This window comes from Rhinolophus sinicus, linkage group LG07 (assembly GCF_036562045.2).
Source record: "Rhinolophus sinicus isolate RSC01 linkage group LG07, ASM3656204v1, whole genome shotgun sequence".
NCBI lineage: Eukaryota > Metazoa > Chordata > Mammalia > Chiroptera > Rhinolophidae > Rhinolophus > Rhinolophus sinicus.
The window spans coordinates 322,774-337,718 of NC_133757.1; the positions used below are offsets into that span (position 1 = coordinate 322,774).

At 53.6% G+C, this 14,945-nt stretch overlaps 1 protein-coding gene across 3 annotated transcripts in view; it reads right to left on the bottom strand.

Moving 5' to 3' along the window:
• KNDC1 (kinase non-catalytic C-lobe domain containing 1) overlaps nucleotides 1-14,945 on the bottom strand; it is a 51,479-nt gene that overhangs the window by 35,678 nt on the left and 856 nt on the right. For all 3 annotated transcript variants that reach the window (XM_019728311.2, XM_019728312.2, XM_019728314.2), the window contains exons 2-5: nucleotides 10,649-10,847; nucleotides 10,229-10,287; nucleotides 1,068-1,208; nucleotides 704-821 (exon numbers count right to left, since the gene is read on the bottom strand). In XM_019728311.2, coding sequence (XP_019583870.2) covers nucleotides 704-821; nucleotides 1,068-1,208; nucleotides 10,229-10,287; nucleotides 10,649-10,847 — 517 coding nt within the window. The remainder of the gene's footprint in view (nucleotides 1-703; nucleotides 822-1,067; nucleotides 1,209-10,228; nucleotides 10,288-10,648; nucleotides 10,848-14,945) is intronic.

The following is a 14,945-nucleotide window of genomic DNA, read 5'->3' on the forward strand; positions in this document are numbered from 1 at the left end:
CTGTCCAGCTGTCGTCAGAGCCACCTCCACGGTCTGCTGCCTGCTGCTGCTGTGTCACACACACGCCGCCACCTGCAGGATCCCATATGCCCCCTGCCGAGGCTCCTCCAGACACAGTGCAAGCAGATCTGGCATTTGTTCAAAATGCCATCTGAGACTATGCCAGAGTCTCCTGTGAGCTGTGGAAACCGACGCAACAGCAACAGCTTGCACGGTGGGGAAGTGCCCGCCAGGCGGGGCATGGGGTTGGCGGAAATGGCCCGCGAGGTGTTACGCTGTGCGTGTGCCGAAATGCTCACAGGACCAAGACAGACGCCTAGCCCCAATCTCAGTTGTTTCTCAACATGACCTTGGATGTCACCTCTAACTGCATGGGGTCAGCAAAGCACGACAGCCTGATGCATACGTGTGTGCACGGCCACAATGGAAACTCGTGTTTACACGTGTATGCATGTTTGGTGTATGTGAATGGCTGTGTGCTTGCTGTGAGTTGTAGTACAAATAGGTGCATATGAGTCTATACACTTGTATGTGTGTGATTGTGGGGGCACATGTGTGATCTGTTTGAATGTGCATGTGAGTGGGTTTTTACACGGTGTGTGAGTGCACTGGTGTGAGTGTATGCATGTAATCAGTTAATGTTGTGCACACTCATGTGCGCACGTGAGTGGGTGTGAGTGCGTGAACGTGTGTGCAAGCTCACCTTGGAAGGTTCCGAAGGACTCGATGGACAGCACCCTCCTCCCGACGGCCGAGAGACTGCGGCACAGGCGGCAGGAGGACGTGACCGGCAGCTTTTCCTCGCACAGCGCGATGATGCTCTGTACACACGTGCAGTCCCTCAGACGTGAGGCGCCCGCCCCAGAGCCTGCCCGGCGGCCCTCCCTCCCGCCACGCCCATTTCAAGTTCTTAGTTAAACAAAATGCAATGCCACCAAGCCACAGGCAAGGAGCCTGTGTGCGGGGGACAGGAGGGTCTGCATGCGTGCATGTGTGCGTGTGCGTGGCTCCAGGGAGGGTCTCGGGTGTCAGCCTCTGGAAGTCAGGGGACGCCCGCCATTAATTACCTCGAGGTCTGGCCGGCTCTGCGGGTCCTCCGCCTGCATCTGGCGCAGCAGCAGCTCCAGGGCTTGGCTCAGCCTGGGTTCTGGCTCAGCCACGTACTCAAGCGCCGCCTTCAGCGTGGCCCCCAGAGAGTAGATGTGAGCCTGTGGCACCAAAGAGCCCGTTAGTGCACGCATGGTCCTGTCCTCCCACGACCACCACTCGTCACCCGGAACATGCGTTTTTGGGGACCATTCCTGGTCTTTACAAAAGCTGGTGCCAGCACAGCCAAGGCAACACCTCCCCCGCTGCGCTGTCCTGGCACCGAGCCAGCCGCCCAGTCTCTCTGGTCGGGGGTCCGCACTGGCCCAGGCGCATCAACCAGCGACCGCGGAGCCCCTCCCTGGTTCCCGCTCGTCCCAGCCCCACCCGAGCACCTAGCATCTGTGCTGCGCAGACACCTGATGTCCTCCCACGGACGCTGCGCCTCTCAGGGCGGGGCCTTTTCAAAAACTGGATATGGACGGAAGACGAGGTTTTTTTCCAGTGTGAAACTCTTCCTATATGTGTACAGGAGGGTGTGGGCTGTTCAGACCGCGCACGTTGGGCCAGGCCACGTGGAAGGCTTGGGCCCGCGGTCCCGGAGGGCCTGACAACGGCCGCTGTGGCTTCCCGTGGCTGGTCGTGGCCTGACACCATCCTGTGTTTCTGCTTCATCCCACAACGATGCATGTGGGGGCTTTATCGTACCCATTTTACCGACAGGAAACAGAGTCCAGAGAGGTTCAGAAACTTGCCTGGGGCCACACAGCCAGGCCCTGGAGGAGGTGGCAAGGGCCCTCGGCCTCGTGGCTCCAAAGAGGCAGGTGACACAGCACACAGGGGAGGCCCAATCCCTGACCTAAGGCCAGCTCCCTGCCTTCCTGCCCTGGGGCTCCCTTCCGCAGGCCAGTCCCCCACTCCAGACCCGTGGTGCCCACTCTGGTCAACACGCCATCCAGGACCAGATCCGTGCATGACTGAGTGGTGAGGTCCTGGCGGGTCTGGCTCTTGCTCAGCACGGTCTCAGACCCCTCCTTTCCAATCTGTCTCAGATCTAGGATGACCAGTCCTCTCAGGTATTGCACAACTGTCTGGTTTTCGCTGGTCACTTGGCTGAGACACCCCTCTCCGGACGCATCTCTCCATCTCAGCTGCAGGGCACGTGGGGGACCACCCACTCCACGCGCCCTCCCCACTCAGGGTGTTCCCATGTTTTGCTGGGCGTCCTCATGAAGAGGTCCTCATGCATCCATGCCATGTTCCAACAGCAGGATCACCAGATCCCGGGTTCCATCCGTTGACAATTGTGACAGCTACTGACAAACTTCTTCTGAAATGACCAGCAGATTTAAACCTGCGTTTCTATGATTATGATTGAGACTGAGTATCTGTTCATCTCGACTCATCGTTTTAAGTTTTTCCTCTTTGTGGACTTTGCTAATTTCTACACTGGGTTATGCCTTTTTGGGGTTCACTCTTGGCACATCCGGGGGCTGGCCCCTGTTCTGTGTCACACATGTTCTCTCTGTCTGTCACTTATCTTTTGATTTTTTTAAATTTTTAAAATTTATTGGGGTGACAATTGTTAGTTATCTTTTAATTTTGTTCATGTGTCTTTTGGCATTCAGAAATTCTAATGCTTAATTTGGGAAATTGGATTTGTTTTTCCTTTAGCAGCTTCTTAGGAGGACCTTCCCTACCCTGAGATGATAAAAAAACAGCTTTCTTGTAATAGTTTCATAATGCAAACACCTGGCTCTAATCCATCTGAAAACTGTCTGCATCCTGGGACACTCTAGGCACCTGGGTTTGTTTTCCTCCTACTGGAGAGCAACCTCCCAGGACTAACGAAGACGCCCCCTGCTGCCCCCTAAACCGCCTGCACTGCTCTCAGATCCCAGGGACCGTGCATAGGTCAGCCTCTCCTGCTACACCGGTCTATGTGTCTCTCCCTCTGTCCAGACTGTGCTATTTTAATTGTAGCTTCAGAGTATATCTTCATATCTGGAGGACAAGTTGACCTTCATTTTTTCCCCCAAAAAGTTTATTTTCACATTTACCAGGTTGTTTGTTTATTAAGGAGGGCGCAGCTCACAGTGGCCCATGCGGGGATCGAACCAGTAACCTTGGTGCACCACACTCTAACCAACTGAGCTAACTGGCCACCCCAACATTTGCCAGGTTTAAAATAACAAATATACATTCCCCAATTTTCATTAAAAAACAAAAACAAAAATGGTTGGGATTTTATTGTATCTGCAATGATGTTGCAGAATTTAGGAAGGACCAATGGCTTACAAAATAAAATACTTTAGATGTCAGCAAGATGGCTGAATAGGACTTCCCAGATAGCATCCCCTTTCACAACAATTTGGCAACTATCCACAGACAAAAGTACCCTTGTAGTTGCTGTGGCATCTAGCACCATACACCAAGGAAGCTGGCAGGAGTCTTACCCAGCTGTGCGTCAGGTAATAGGCAGACATACCTCAGTCCTGGCTGTGGGCCCTTTAGCCAGACTAGGAGGAAAAGAGGCCACAAATAAAATCAGAAACGAAAGAGGAGACATTACAACCAACACCACAGAAATACAAAGGCTCATGAGAGACTATTATGAACAGTTATACGGCTGCAAACTTGACAACCTAGAAAAATAGATAAATTCCTAGAAACATACAAGACTGAATCACAAAGAAACAGAAAATCTGAATAGACCATTACTAGTAAGCAAATTTAATCGGTAATCAAAAACCTCCCAACAACAACAACAAAAGAGGCTAGGACCAGATGGCTTCACTGGTGAATTCTATCAAACACTTAAAGAAGAATTAATACCAATCCTTCTTAAATTCTTCCTAAAAATTGAAGAGAAGGGAATACTTCCAAACTCATTTTATGAGGTCAACATCATGCCAGATTAGGACATCACAACAAAGGAAACTACAGACCAATATCCCCAATGACTATAAATGTAAAAATTCTCAACAAAATATTAGCAAACTGAGTTCAAGAGTACATTAAAAGGATCATACACCATGGTCAAGTGGGATTTACCCCTGGGATGCAAGGATGGTTCAACATCCACAAATCAATCAACTTGATATATCACATTAACAGAACAAAGGATAAAAATCATATGATCATCTCAGTTGATGCAGAAAAGCACCTGACAACATTTGACATCCTTTCACAATAAAAACTCTCAACAAATTGAGTACAGATGGAATGTACCTCAATATAACAAAGGTCACAGATGAGAAACCTACAGCACACATCATCCTCAATGGGGAAAGGTTGACAGCTTTTCCCTTACGATCAGGAACAAGACAGGAGGTCCACCCTCACCACTCCCAAATGGTACTGGGAGTCCTGGCCACAGCAGTCAGGCAAGAAAAGAAATAAAAGGCACCCAAATTACAAGGGAAGAAGTAAAATTGTCTCTATTTGCAGACAATAAGACCTTATACATAGAAAATAATAGAATCTACCAAAAACCTGTTAGAACTAATTGATGGACTTAGTAAAACTTCAGGATACAAAATCAGCATACAGAAGAAATCCATTGCATTTCTATACACTAATAACAAATATCAGAAAGAGAAATTAAGAAAACAATCTTATTTACTTATTTATAATTGCATCAAAACAATAAAATCCCTAGGAATCAATTTAACCAAGGGGGTGAAAGACCTGTACACTGAAAAGTATCAGACTTTAAGGAAAGAAATTGAAGATGACACAGATAGAAAGATATTGTGTTCATGGATCAGAAGAATATTGGTAAAACGTCCATTCTACCCAAGACACCTATCGATTGAATGCAATTGCTAGCAAAATTCCTGTGACATTTTTCATAGAAACAGAAAAAAACCTAAAATTCATATGGGACCACAAAAGACCCCGAATAGTCAAAGCAATCCTGAGTGAGCTGGAGGCACCACACCTCCTTATTTCCAACGATATTGTAAAGCTATAGCAATCAAAACAGTGTGGTGCTGGCATAGAAACACACACAGATGAGTGGAACAGAATTGAGAGCCCAGAAATAAGGTCATATTTCATATGGCCTTACATGTAAAGTCAACTAATTTTTTACACCGGAGTGAATAACACTCAATGGGAAAAGGATGGTCTCTTCAATAAATGGTGCTGGGGACACTGGACAATCACGTGCAGAAGAATGAAATTAGACCCTAATCTTACACCACTCACAAAAATGAACTCGAAGTGGATTAAAGACTTAAATGTAAGACCTGAAACTGTAAAATCTCTAGGAGAAGACAAAGGGAAAACCTCCTTGTCATGCATGGGTCTTTGGCAGCGATTCTGTTGATAAGACACCAAAAACACAAGCAAAAAAGAAAAAAACAAGTGAGACTACACCAAACTAAAAAGCCTCTGCACAGCAAAAGAAACAACAAAATAAAAAGGCAACCTACAGAATGGGAGGAAATATCTGCAAACCATCTATCTCACAGGGGGTTAATAGTCCCAAAATACAAGGGATTTACACAACTCAACAGCAAAAAAAAAAAGAAAAAAAAAAAAGAAAGAGATCTGATTAAAATGGGCAGAGGAATGGAACAGACATTTTTCCAAAGAAGACATACAAGTAGTCAACAGGTACACAAAAAGATGCTCAACGTCACTAATCATCAGGGAAATGCAAATTAAAACCATAACGAGATATCACACCTGTCAGAATGGCCATCATCACAAAGACAAACAATAACGAGTCTTGGTGAGGACGTGGAAGAAAGGGAACCCTTGTGCACTGCTAGTGGGATGTTAATTGGTGCAGCCAGTGTGGAAACCAGTATGGAGGGTCCTCAAAAAATTAAGACTAGAGCTACCTTAGGACCGAGCCGTCCCACTTCTGGGCATTTATCCAGAGGAAATGAAATCATCATCTCCAAGAGATGTCTGCACTCCCGTGTTCACTGCATTAGTCACAGTAGCCAAGACATGGAAACAACCCAAGTGTCTGTCTTCGGATGAATGGATAAAGAAATATGGTGTAGAGACACAGTGGAATATTATTTAGCCTCAAGGAAGAAGGAGGGCCCTGGAGGGCATTATGTCAGTGAGATAAGTCAGACACAGAAAGACAAATACCGTAGGATTTCACTTGCAAGTGGAATCCGAAAAAGCCAAATTCACAGAAACAAAGAGTAGGATGGGGAGGAGGAAGTGGGGAGATATTGGCCAAAGGGTCCTCACTGACAAAGGGTCCCCAGCTGTCAGAGAAGTAAGTCCCTGGCATGTCATGCACAGGATGGTGACAGCCATGAATGATACTGTACTATCAACTTTGAAGTCACTGGGAGGCAGATCTGAAATGTTCTCGCAGTCGAGAATGGTGAGTAGGTGATGGAGCCACCAACCCTCCTACGAGGGGAAATCATTTCACAGTAAACGTTGTCAGACCATCGGGCTGTAGACCTTAAACTTACACAACGTTACGTGTCAGTTATGTCTCAATAAAGCTGGAGAAACACTGCAGTGTGGGAACAGGGTTTGTCGCCTCGTTTTGTCATCTTGAGCAAGCAGCTCACTCCACGTTGTTGCGATTACACATGGAACAGTCTCCATTTCATCTCTCACTGGGAATTACTAACCCAAAGAAGAGCTGTTTCTTTTCTGGGGTGAATCTTGTTTGCAGCCGGGCCCTGAAGTCTTTTCTTCTGTCATTTCTCACAGAAGCCTCTTTGATTCCAAGTCCACAAACCCGTCACCTGCAGATGATGCGATCGTGCCCCCACTGCACGCTGCTCAGTGTTGCTGTCCTGCTCGGGCCCCATGACACGGATGAGCCGCACCGAGGTCCCTGAGGTGCTGCCCTACCTCTCACAGAGGACACGGGAACCCCCAGCCCTGTCCCCACACGGAGGGCAACCTGCTCTCGCGTCTCATCCACTGACCATGTCAGTCACACCCAGAGTTCCCTGCTTGGGTCCCCACACAGCCAGCATCCAGGGCTTCCTGAAGGGGCCAAATTTAAGTCAAGCTGCTGCAGATGCCTAGTTCTGGGGGCCCTACTGGGGGTGGGAGAAAAGGTAGACCCTAAGAGCCCCCACCTACAGGACCTGACAGGCCCAGGCCCCAACCATGAGTACAAGGTGAGGACCCCAGCAATTCATGGCCTTGAATAAAATCTGTCTCTGTACCACAGCCAGCAGGCTAGGGTCTGCCCATGTCCCCACCCCTCCCTCTTGTGTCCCTCCAGGCACACGGGCACCCATCTATCTATCTATCTATCTATCTATCTATCTATCATCTATCTATCTATCTATCTATCTATCTATCTATCTATCTATCTATCTATCATCTATCTATCTATCTATCAATCATCTATCTATCTATCTATCTATCTATCTATCATCTATCTATCTATCTATCTATCTATCTATCATCTATCTATCTATCTATCTATCAATCATCTATCTATCTATCTATCTATCTATCATCTATCTATCTATCTATCTATCTATCTATCTATCAATCATCTATCTATCTATCATCTATCTATCTATCTATCTATCCATCCATACACACTTCCTTCCTTCCACACGTGTCCATTCCTCTCTATGCACATTCTTTTTCCCTTCCTCTCTTTCTAGTTTTGTATGTATCTGTATTTATATGTATCTATCTCTGTCCATCTCCACCCATCCATCCACTCATCTCTTAGTCTGAAAATAACTCAGCGAAATACTTCTTACTGTGTGTTGGATGGATACCAGTATCTGCGTCTGTGCCACTCAGGCCATCACACATTCCATCCCATCTGTCTCGGAAGCCACCGGCCTCGATTCAGTCAACTCTACTCCACTTTGGGTCTCAAGACAAACCTCACTTTCTAGAACTGGCTCCGGTGCTTTTCGATCCCAACGAGGACCCTGCAGTTTACTCACAACGTGCCAACCCCTAGGCCCAGCCCACTGCCAACATCAAGGCGGTTCCCCCATGTGGACCGTGACCCCCCGAGGCAGGATGCCACCTGCTCTGGCACTGTGAGCCTGGCACTGAGCTCACGCGTGTTTGTGGATAAGTGACAAGCCAGCAGTACAGTGGGTGATGGTGCCGAGGTCATCCTGGCCGGGCCCCACGGAAGCCCACACACGCTCAGGGTGACAGGTCAGAGAGAAGCCCTGTGGGGTAGGCTGTGGCTGGGGCCAGCCTGGAATGCTGGTGATGGGCCACATTTTTAGCTCTAGGAAAGTAGGCCACTGCTGGCGTTTCCTGAGCAAGGAGTAAGGTGTGCAGGGGACAGTCCCAGGAGGACCATCTGCTGTATCTGGGGATGTGGGAGCCCAAGGCATCATCTCCGCGGGGGAGGGGAGGTGGGAAGGACTGGGCCCAGGAGGGCGGCTCCATGGTGCCTGAGCACACGGAGCGTTCAGCGTGGGACATGGAGGGCTTGGGAGACCCTGTTGTCCTCTCCGTGGGAGGACGTAGACACAAGTTCAGGTTGGCAGGGAGGTGGCTGGGGTGTGGCTGCATGAGTGCCAGTCACTAACGGTTAGGAGGACGCGCAGGTGGGCAGAGGGGTGAGCTCAGCCTGGCCCACCAACCACAGCCTAACCTCCTGCACCTGTGACATCCCAGAGACCCGGACGCCTGGGCTGGAGGCAGCTTGGTGTCCACGGCAGCAGCCGCTGACCCTGCTGGTGTGCGGGAGCAGCAGTGGCACCAAGAAGCCCATTTGCTGCTGGGTCCCCGAGTCACAGGCAGGAACAGGCCCTGAGCAGGTGTGATAGGCCCCCGGGAGACATGGGGTCTCCACAATGCAGCCGTCACCGTCAGCACACAAGGCCCAGCAATGCTTCTCCACTGTCCTGCCAGTGTGCGTGCAGAGGGGTCTGCACTGAGATGGGTCTGCCCCACCATGTGGCCGTGCTGGCCCTGGGTGCAGCCCAGCGGGAGCTCTTGTCCAGACCCGCCAGGGGCCTGCAGGGCGGCTCTGAGCCCATCAGGACCCTGGGTGCCTCGGCTCCCCCAGGGAGCAGGTTAACTACTGCTTTGCCCAAGGCCGTGCAAGTGAATGCAGCAAAAGTATGAAAGTTCCAGAACATCCTGCACAGCATGACACTCTTCAGAAAGTTAAAAACAGCACAAAGGAAATCATGTTGCTTGTAGGGATCCGTAAGCGTGAGATGGGGACAAAGGAACACAGAGGGGTGCTGGTCACCAGGGACGGGGTGCAGCAGTCGTGGGAGGGGCTGGTTCTCCCGGCCAGCTATGCCAAGCGAGGGGGCAGAGGTCAGAGGCCCTGCCCAGGCAGGAGAACAGCCGCGCTAGGACCATGAGGACGGTTCTGGAGCCCTGCAGTCCAGAGCCACATGAAACCCAGCGGAGGCCCAGTGGCATCGCAAGGCCCACCCTGTGCTCCATGGAGCTGAGCCAGACTCACCGGGCCGTGAGCCCGAGCCCAGCTGATTGTAAGTAAGATCGAGCCTAGGAGGGGCCCATCCTCAACTCAGTCTGAGGTAAAACTTTAACCTCATGTTGCTAAGCTAATGAACGGGCCTTTACTGGGAAGATTTTTGAGTTGGTAATTACTTGTTTATTTACTAACGATGGGTTTACTTTTCTCCATCTTAGGGGACTGTGGGTGCCACAAAGATAGAAACCATGAATGGACCATGCCCCACTGTGTGCCAGAGCCCAGCTGGCCCGCAGTGGACGGACAAATGGGCCTGTGCAGGGGTCTCCATCCCCGCTCACATCCCTTGGCCATGCTGGCACTGTCGCTCGTGCCACCTGTCGCTCTGGCACCTCGTCAGCCTGTGTGTGGCTGTCGCTCACATGCCTGAACCACTATCCAGAGGTCACGTGTCACCTCACAGGTGCGGCCCATCTGCCAATCCTCAGAGAAGGACAATTGCCACCAGCCACCAGTGGTAGGTAATGTGAGGCAGTTTTAACATGTTAAATGTACTAAATTCACACTCTAGAGACGTATTTACTGCTGTGATGACAAACGTGCGTCCAAAAGCAAGCTGTCACTGGGGCCCCAGCTGCCCGTGGGGGACCTCGCATCTGACAGGGGTGGGTGTGCAGCCACGGCAGCCGGCTCGGCTGCCCTACTCGGACGCCCACGCAGCTCCCGTGTTAATGGCACACATCTGCTGCCACTCACCTCAAAGGTGTTCCCAGTCACATCAAACTCCGGGGGGACGAAGGCTCCCTCAGGGTCATCTGGGGAAGGACAGAGAAGCCACTCTGATCACAGGCCTTGAACTCTCCAGGGGCCAGCGTCTGCCTCCCGCCCTCCCCGTCCCTGCGTCCCTGAGGTTAGATAGGGAAGACGGTAGCTCCCACGGGAAGGAGAGCATGCTGCCTGGCTTCCAGGGGAGGAGTGCTTTAGGCACCCAGCCAGGGCGACAGGCCAGCCAGAGCTCGGCCCTCCCTGGTCCTAAAGGGCCGCTCCCACCTCATCCTCCCTCAGTGATGCCTGGGGCTGGAGAGCCCATCAGGTGACCAGGGAAGCCAGGCTCTGTGTCGCCCGCCTGCCACCCCACAGGCATTGTTCCGGCCGCAGCCATGCCCTGGTCCTCACCGCTGAGCTGCTCCATGAAGCACACGTTCCCGCTGGTGTTGAAAGCCAGGGTGTCTGGCGTGATGCAGAGCGTGTGGAAGATGGCCGAGTGGGCGACACTGCGCATGGACAGGCTGCACTCCAGGCACACCGCCCAGGCCTCCTGCTCGCTGAGGCCGCTGTCCCGCAGGGAAAGGATGTCGGCCAGGGTCACGTTCTCCTGCCAGCACAGGCTCGCTGACGGACGGGTCTGCGGACAGGCCCTGCTGCCCACAGCCCCTCCCCGGAAGGCCCAGCCCCCAATGGCCGGACCAATTCTCAGCCGCAGACAACATATGACAGCGTTTTACTTTCTGTCAGGAATGAGGCTCTGGGCAAGCCCTTCTTAAAAAAGCACCAGCGAGCCATCCTGCTGTTTCCCGGGTATCAGAGCCACACAGCATCTAGGGAGGTGTGCACGCCTGCAGCCGCGACCTGGGCCCATCCCGTGGCCCCTGCGAGCCGGACACCCCCACTGCAGGCTCACACATGGCTCGCACATGGGGAGCTGCTTGGTGTGGGCTGTGCGGACGGAGTCCACCCCAGGACGGTGCAGGTGTGTGCGGGGAGCCGTGGACGCAGGTGACGGCGTGAGCAGGCACATGGTAACACACACATGGACACTCGCCGCACGTACTTCACACGGAGACAATAATGTGGCTGCTGCACAGCCACCCCTCATGGTGCCCTGTGCAGGCCACCCTCCAGATCTGGCTCTGTGAGAGCGTGGCTATGCTTGTGTCGCCAACAGTCACATGTCACACAACACACCTCACACGCACATCGACATATACCAACACACACTCACACACACGTTTACTCACACAGGTTGCATGCACACACATGCTCACACACACTCCTGGCCCACAGCACGGCTCCCCCGCGCTCCCCTAGGCCACCACACCTATTCATGGTGGGAACACCTAAACAGGGACATTCTCTGTGTGATTTTATGGGGTGACATCCATGGGTCCTGAGTCACAGCTTCTGTATGATGAGGCCTCCACTTACAGCCAGATGGTCTCAGCCCCGCAAACCCTGCTGTTGCAACGAGGAGGCGGGATTCAGCCAAAGAGTGGACAGAGCAGAGGGACGCTACTGCTCCCGATGGGAGGTCTCACTGCACACTGAGGGTCGCAAACCCTGGGCCCATGGTCACCGGCCCTCTGGGACCTGCTCTGCTCCTGCCTGCTCCAGCCCAGGTGGGAGGAATCACCCTCCCTTGCCCGAGTCCGCAGCCCGAGCAGGGCAGGCAGGAGTATGGCCGTCCTTGACTAACGGGCCAGAGACAAGGAGAGAGACCAGCCGGGCCGCAGGGGTCAGCTGCCCACGGCCCCCACCAGAATCCCAGTGGATGCCCCTCACGACCCCTGACAGACAGGCCGTGAGGGTCCTGCACCACAAAGCTCAGTCCCTGCCGAGGTTCGCTGAGCATCCCCAGGCCTGTGCGAGGTATCTCCAGTCGCCAAACCGCAGGCCTGGGAGGCTTTGCACTGCGCCCTGTTGGGGGTCTGCGTGCTTGCCCAAAACAGTCCCCCAATTCATAACTATCACCCCCTGAAACTCTTCTTGGGTCTGCAGTGGCCTGCTGCTCTGAGCTCGTTTTGGCACAGACGTCACGTGGACCCTATAGGGCATAGTGGGAACGTCCCTCCTTCATAGGCTGCCCCTGGCCGTGGGCTTCTGTAGGCAGGGACAAGGTGCCCATCCACGTTCGAGTCCCCCAGCTCAGCCCAGCACTCGTCCTACAGCTGCTGGATGAACTCCAGAGGGATAGACTGCTCCTTACCCCTCAGCGGGCTCAGGGACCGGGAGAAGCCCTGCCCGGTGCCCAAACCTGGCACCTGGCATCTTCCTGTCCAAGCCTGCCTTGTCCTCGCCCCCGCAGGCCCTTGCCTCCCAATGGCCTGGCATCTTCCTCTTGTGCAGCCATGGTCCTGCCCTGAAACCATGCCCTTTGCTGGCACAGTGCGGCAGTGCCGTCTGCAGGTGACCAGGTCCGGCTGGCCACAACCACCTGGCCTTGCTGGGTGGGGTCGGCCCACTCACCACATGCACCAGGGTTCCAGCAGAGTCCTCATGTGTCGGCGCCCAAGGGCCATGTGTCCCCGGGGCACATGCCAGAGTGAAGCTGCCAGGACAGCCTGTGGCATCATCCACGTCACACTGGCCACCAAGTTGTTTTCCAAAGGCTGTTCCCCAGCTGCATGGGGCACCTCCTGGCCATCCCAGCCCACTCCAGCTGCCATGTAGCTTTTTGGTCCTTGCCAACCTTGGTTCCTGGAAAGATGTTCACAGCGGGTGTATTTTGCCTTATAATGAAGTCAAACATCTTCTCATATGCTCATGGGCTATTTGGATTTTCTCGGGTGACACCGTGGAGGGACATTCCAGGGGCTCCTTGGGGACCTGTAGTTCTATTTCTTGATCTCACTGTACAGTCAGTTGTTACAACTGGCGAGCTCCTATGTCTCCTGCAGTTTGTACGTGTCCTGGGTCTGGCGCCCGCCATGTCTCCCTGGGCACTGCCGGTGTCTTCACTGTCCTGGCTCTCTCTGGGGGCTCCTCACAGCCTACGCAGATGACACAGCAGCTTCGCTCCTCCCTCACCTTACAGATGGCTTTCAGGATGCGACTTGACCCCATACTGCTATAGCAGGTGGAGTCACGTAGATTTAAAACCTTCTACCCTGACCTGGTGCCGTGTGTGCAGGAAGCAGACAGCCGCACCTGGTATGTTCTCAGGGGCAGGACATGGCCTCTTAGGCCTCGGGGACCGGCCTCCTACTTTATGAGAGCACTCCCACAGGCAGTGCCTGTCTCTCCAGAGAGGACGTGAGAAGTTGGAAGAGCCCCTGAATGGTCCTGCTGGATGCTGTGACAATGGTGGTCCCACTTCACCTGGATGCCTTGGTCACAGGACGATGGAGACCCCAACCCCCTGCACTGTGCACAGCTTGAGGGGAGGTGGCACCACGGACAGCTCCCAAGAGAGGGGTCAGGGTGGCAGCTTTGCGTCCAATCCTGGCTCTTGCTGACTATTTGGCACCAGTCCCTGCTTGGCGCTCTGGCACAGCGGAAGCCGTCTGAGTGTGGGGCAGCTCCGTGTGCTGGGGGGGAAGGGGGGAAACGGGGGCGAGGAGGTGAGTCTTCTCACAGATTGCCTGGAATGTGTCCCCTGGAGAGTTTTGAAGGCTGGGCTGGGGGCACCCTTTCTTCTTCCATCAAAGCCGCGGAGATATCCAAAGGTCGATTTATTCCCTCGCCTCTCTTCTCTGCAGCTTTTTTCTTGCCGAGTCCAGGCCACCATAGGGGAAGGGGGCAGTTCCCACCCTGGGCACTGTCTCAGCAGCCCTTCCTGCCTGGCCGTGGCTTCCTGAGACAGACCTGCTGCTCAGAAGGAAGGGCTGAGCTGCTCAGGGAGGAGCTCCTGGGAAGTGGGCTGGGGCGGGAGAAGGCGGGAGGCCTGGGGACTGCCGCTGTGGTTGCCAGGAAGCCCCTTCTCTACTCAAGGAGGTGTGGCTAGGTCTGACTCGCTGGCAGTGGGCTTGCCCAGACAGGCATGTGAAGGGTCTTCAGTGCCAGCCGTCCAGAGGGAAGCCGTCTGGCAATGGCTGCATGACACCTCGGCAGTGAGCACCGGGAGCCCAGCGATCCAGGCACTTGCCTGCTGGTAGCTTGGAAGGCCCTGTGCCCAGGCCCCACAGCCTGGGAGACAAGAGGGTCCTCCTGGGAGCAGCTGCATCCTCTGGGGGTCACCTCTCACACAGAAGGTCCTGGCTTGTTCACGGTCACGGAGTTTATTCACTTGCCCCAAACCCACAGCCAGTGGGGCACGATGGCAAAGCCAGAGCTACAGGGTCAAACCCTGGCCAGGTGGGGATTGGCCTCTCTGCCAGTCACAGGCAACCTGGCTCTGTGGGCACAAACCCCACGTGAGAGACTCCTGGCCCCTGTTCACCTTGGGTGGGGGACAACCTGGGTGAGGGTGGGGTTCTCTGTGAGCAGGAAGTAGCCCTTGGTCCTGTGCCTCTCCCTTCCCACCCCTCAATGGTCTGGCCTGATTGGGCTCAGCTGGGGGCACCTCCCGCTGACCTCCAGGGGCCGCTGACTGGAGGAAAACAGCTCTGCCCCCGAGCCTCTACCCAAGCCCATAATCAGGAGCCAACCCCTGCTGAGCGCCAACTTCAGTGACAGCCCACCCAGTACTGTCCCATGCTCATGCCAGGGTCGTCTCCTCCAGGGGGAAATTTAAGGCCGGTGGGGGGCGGTGAGACCA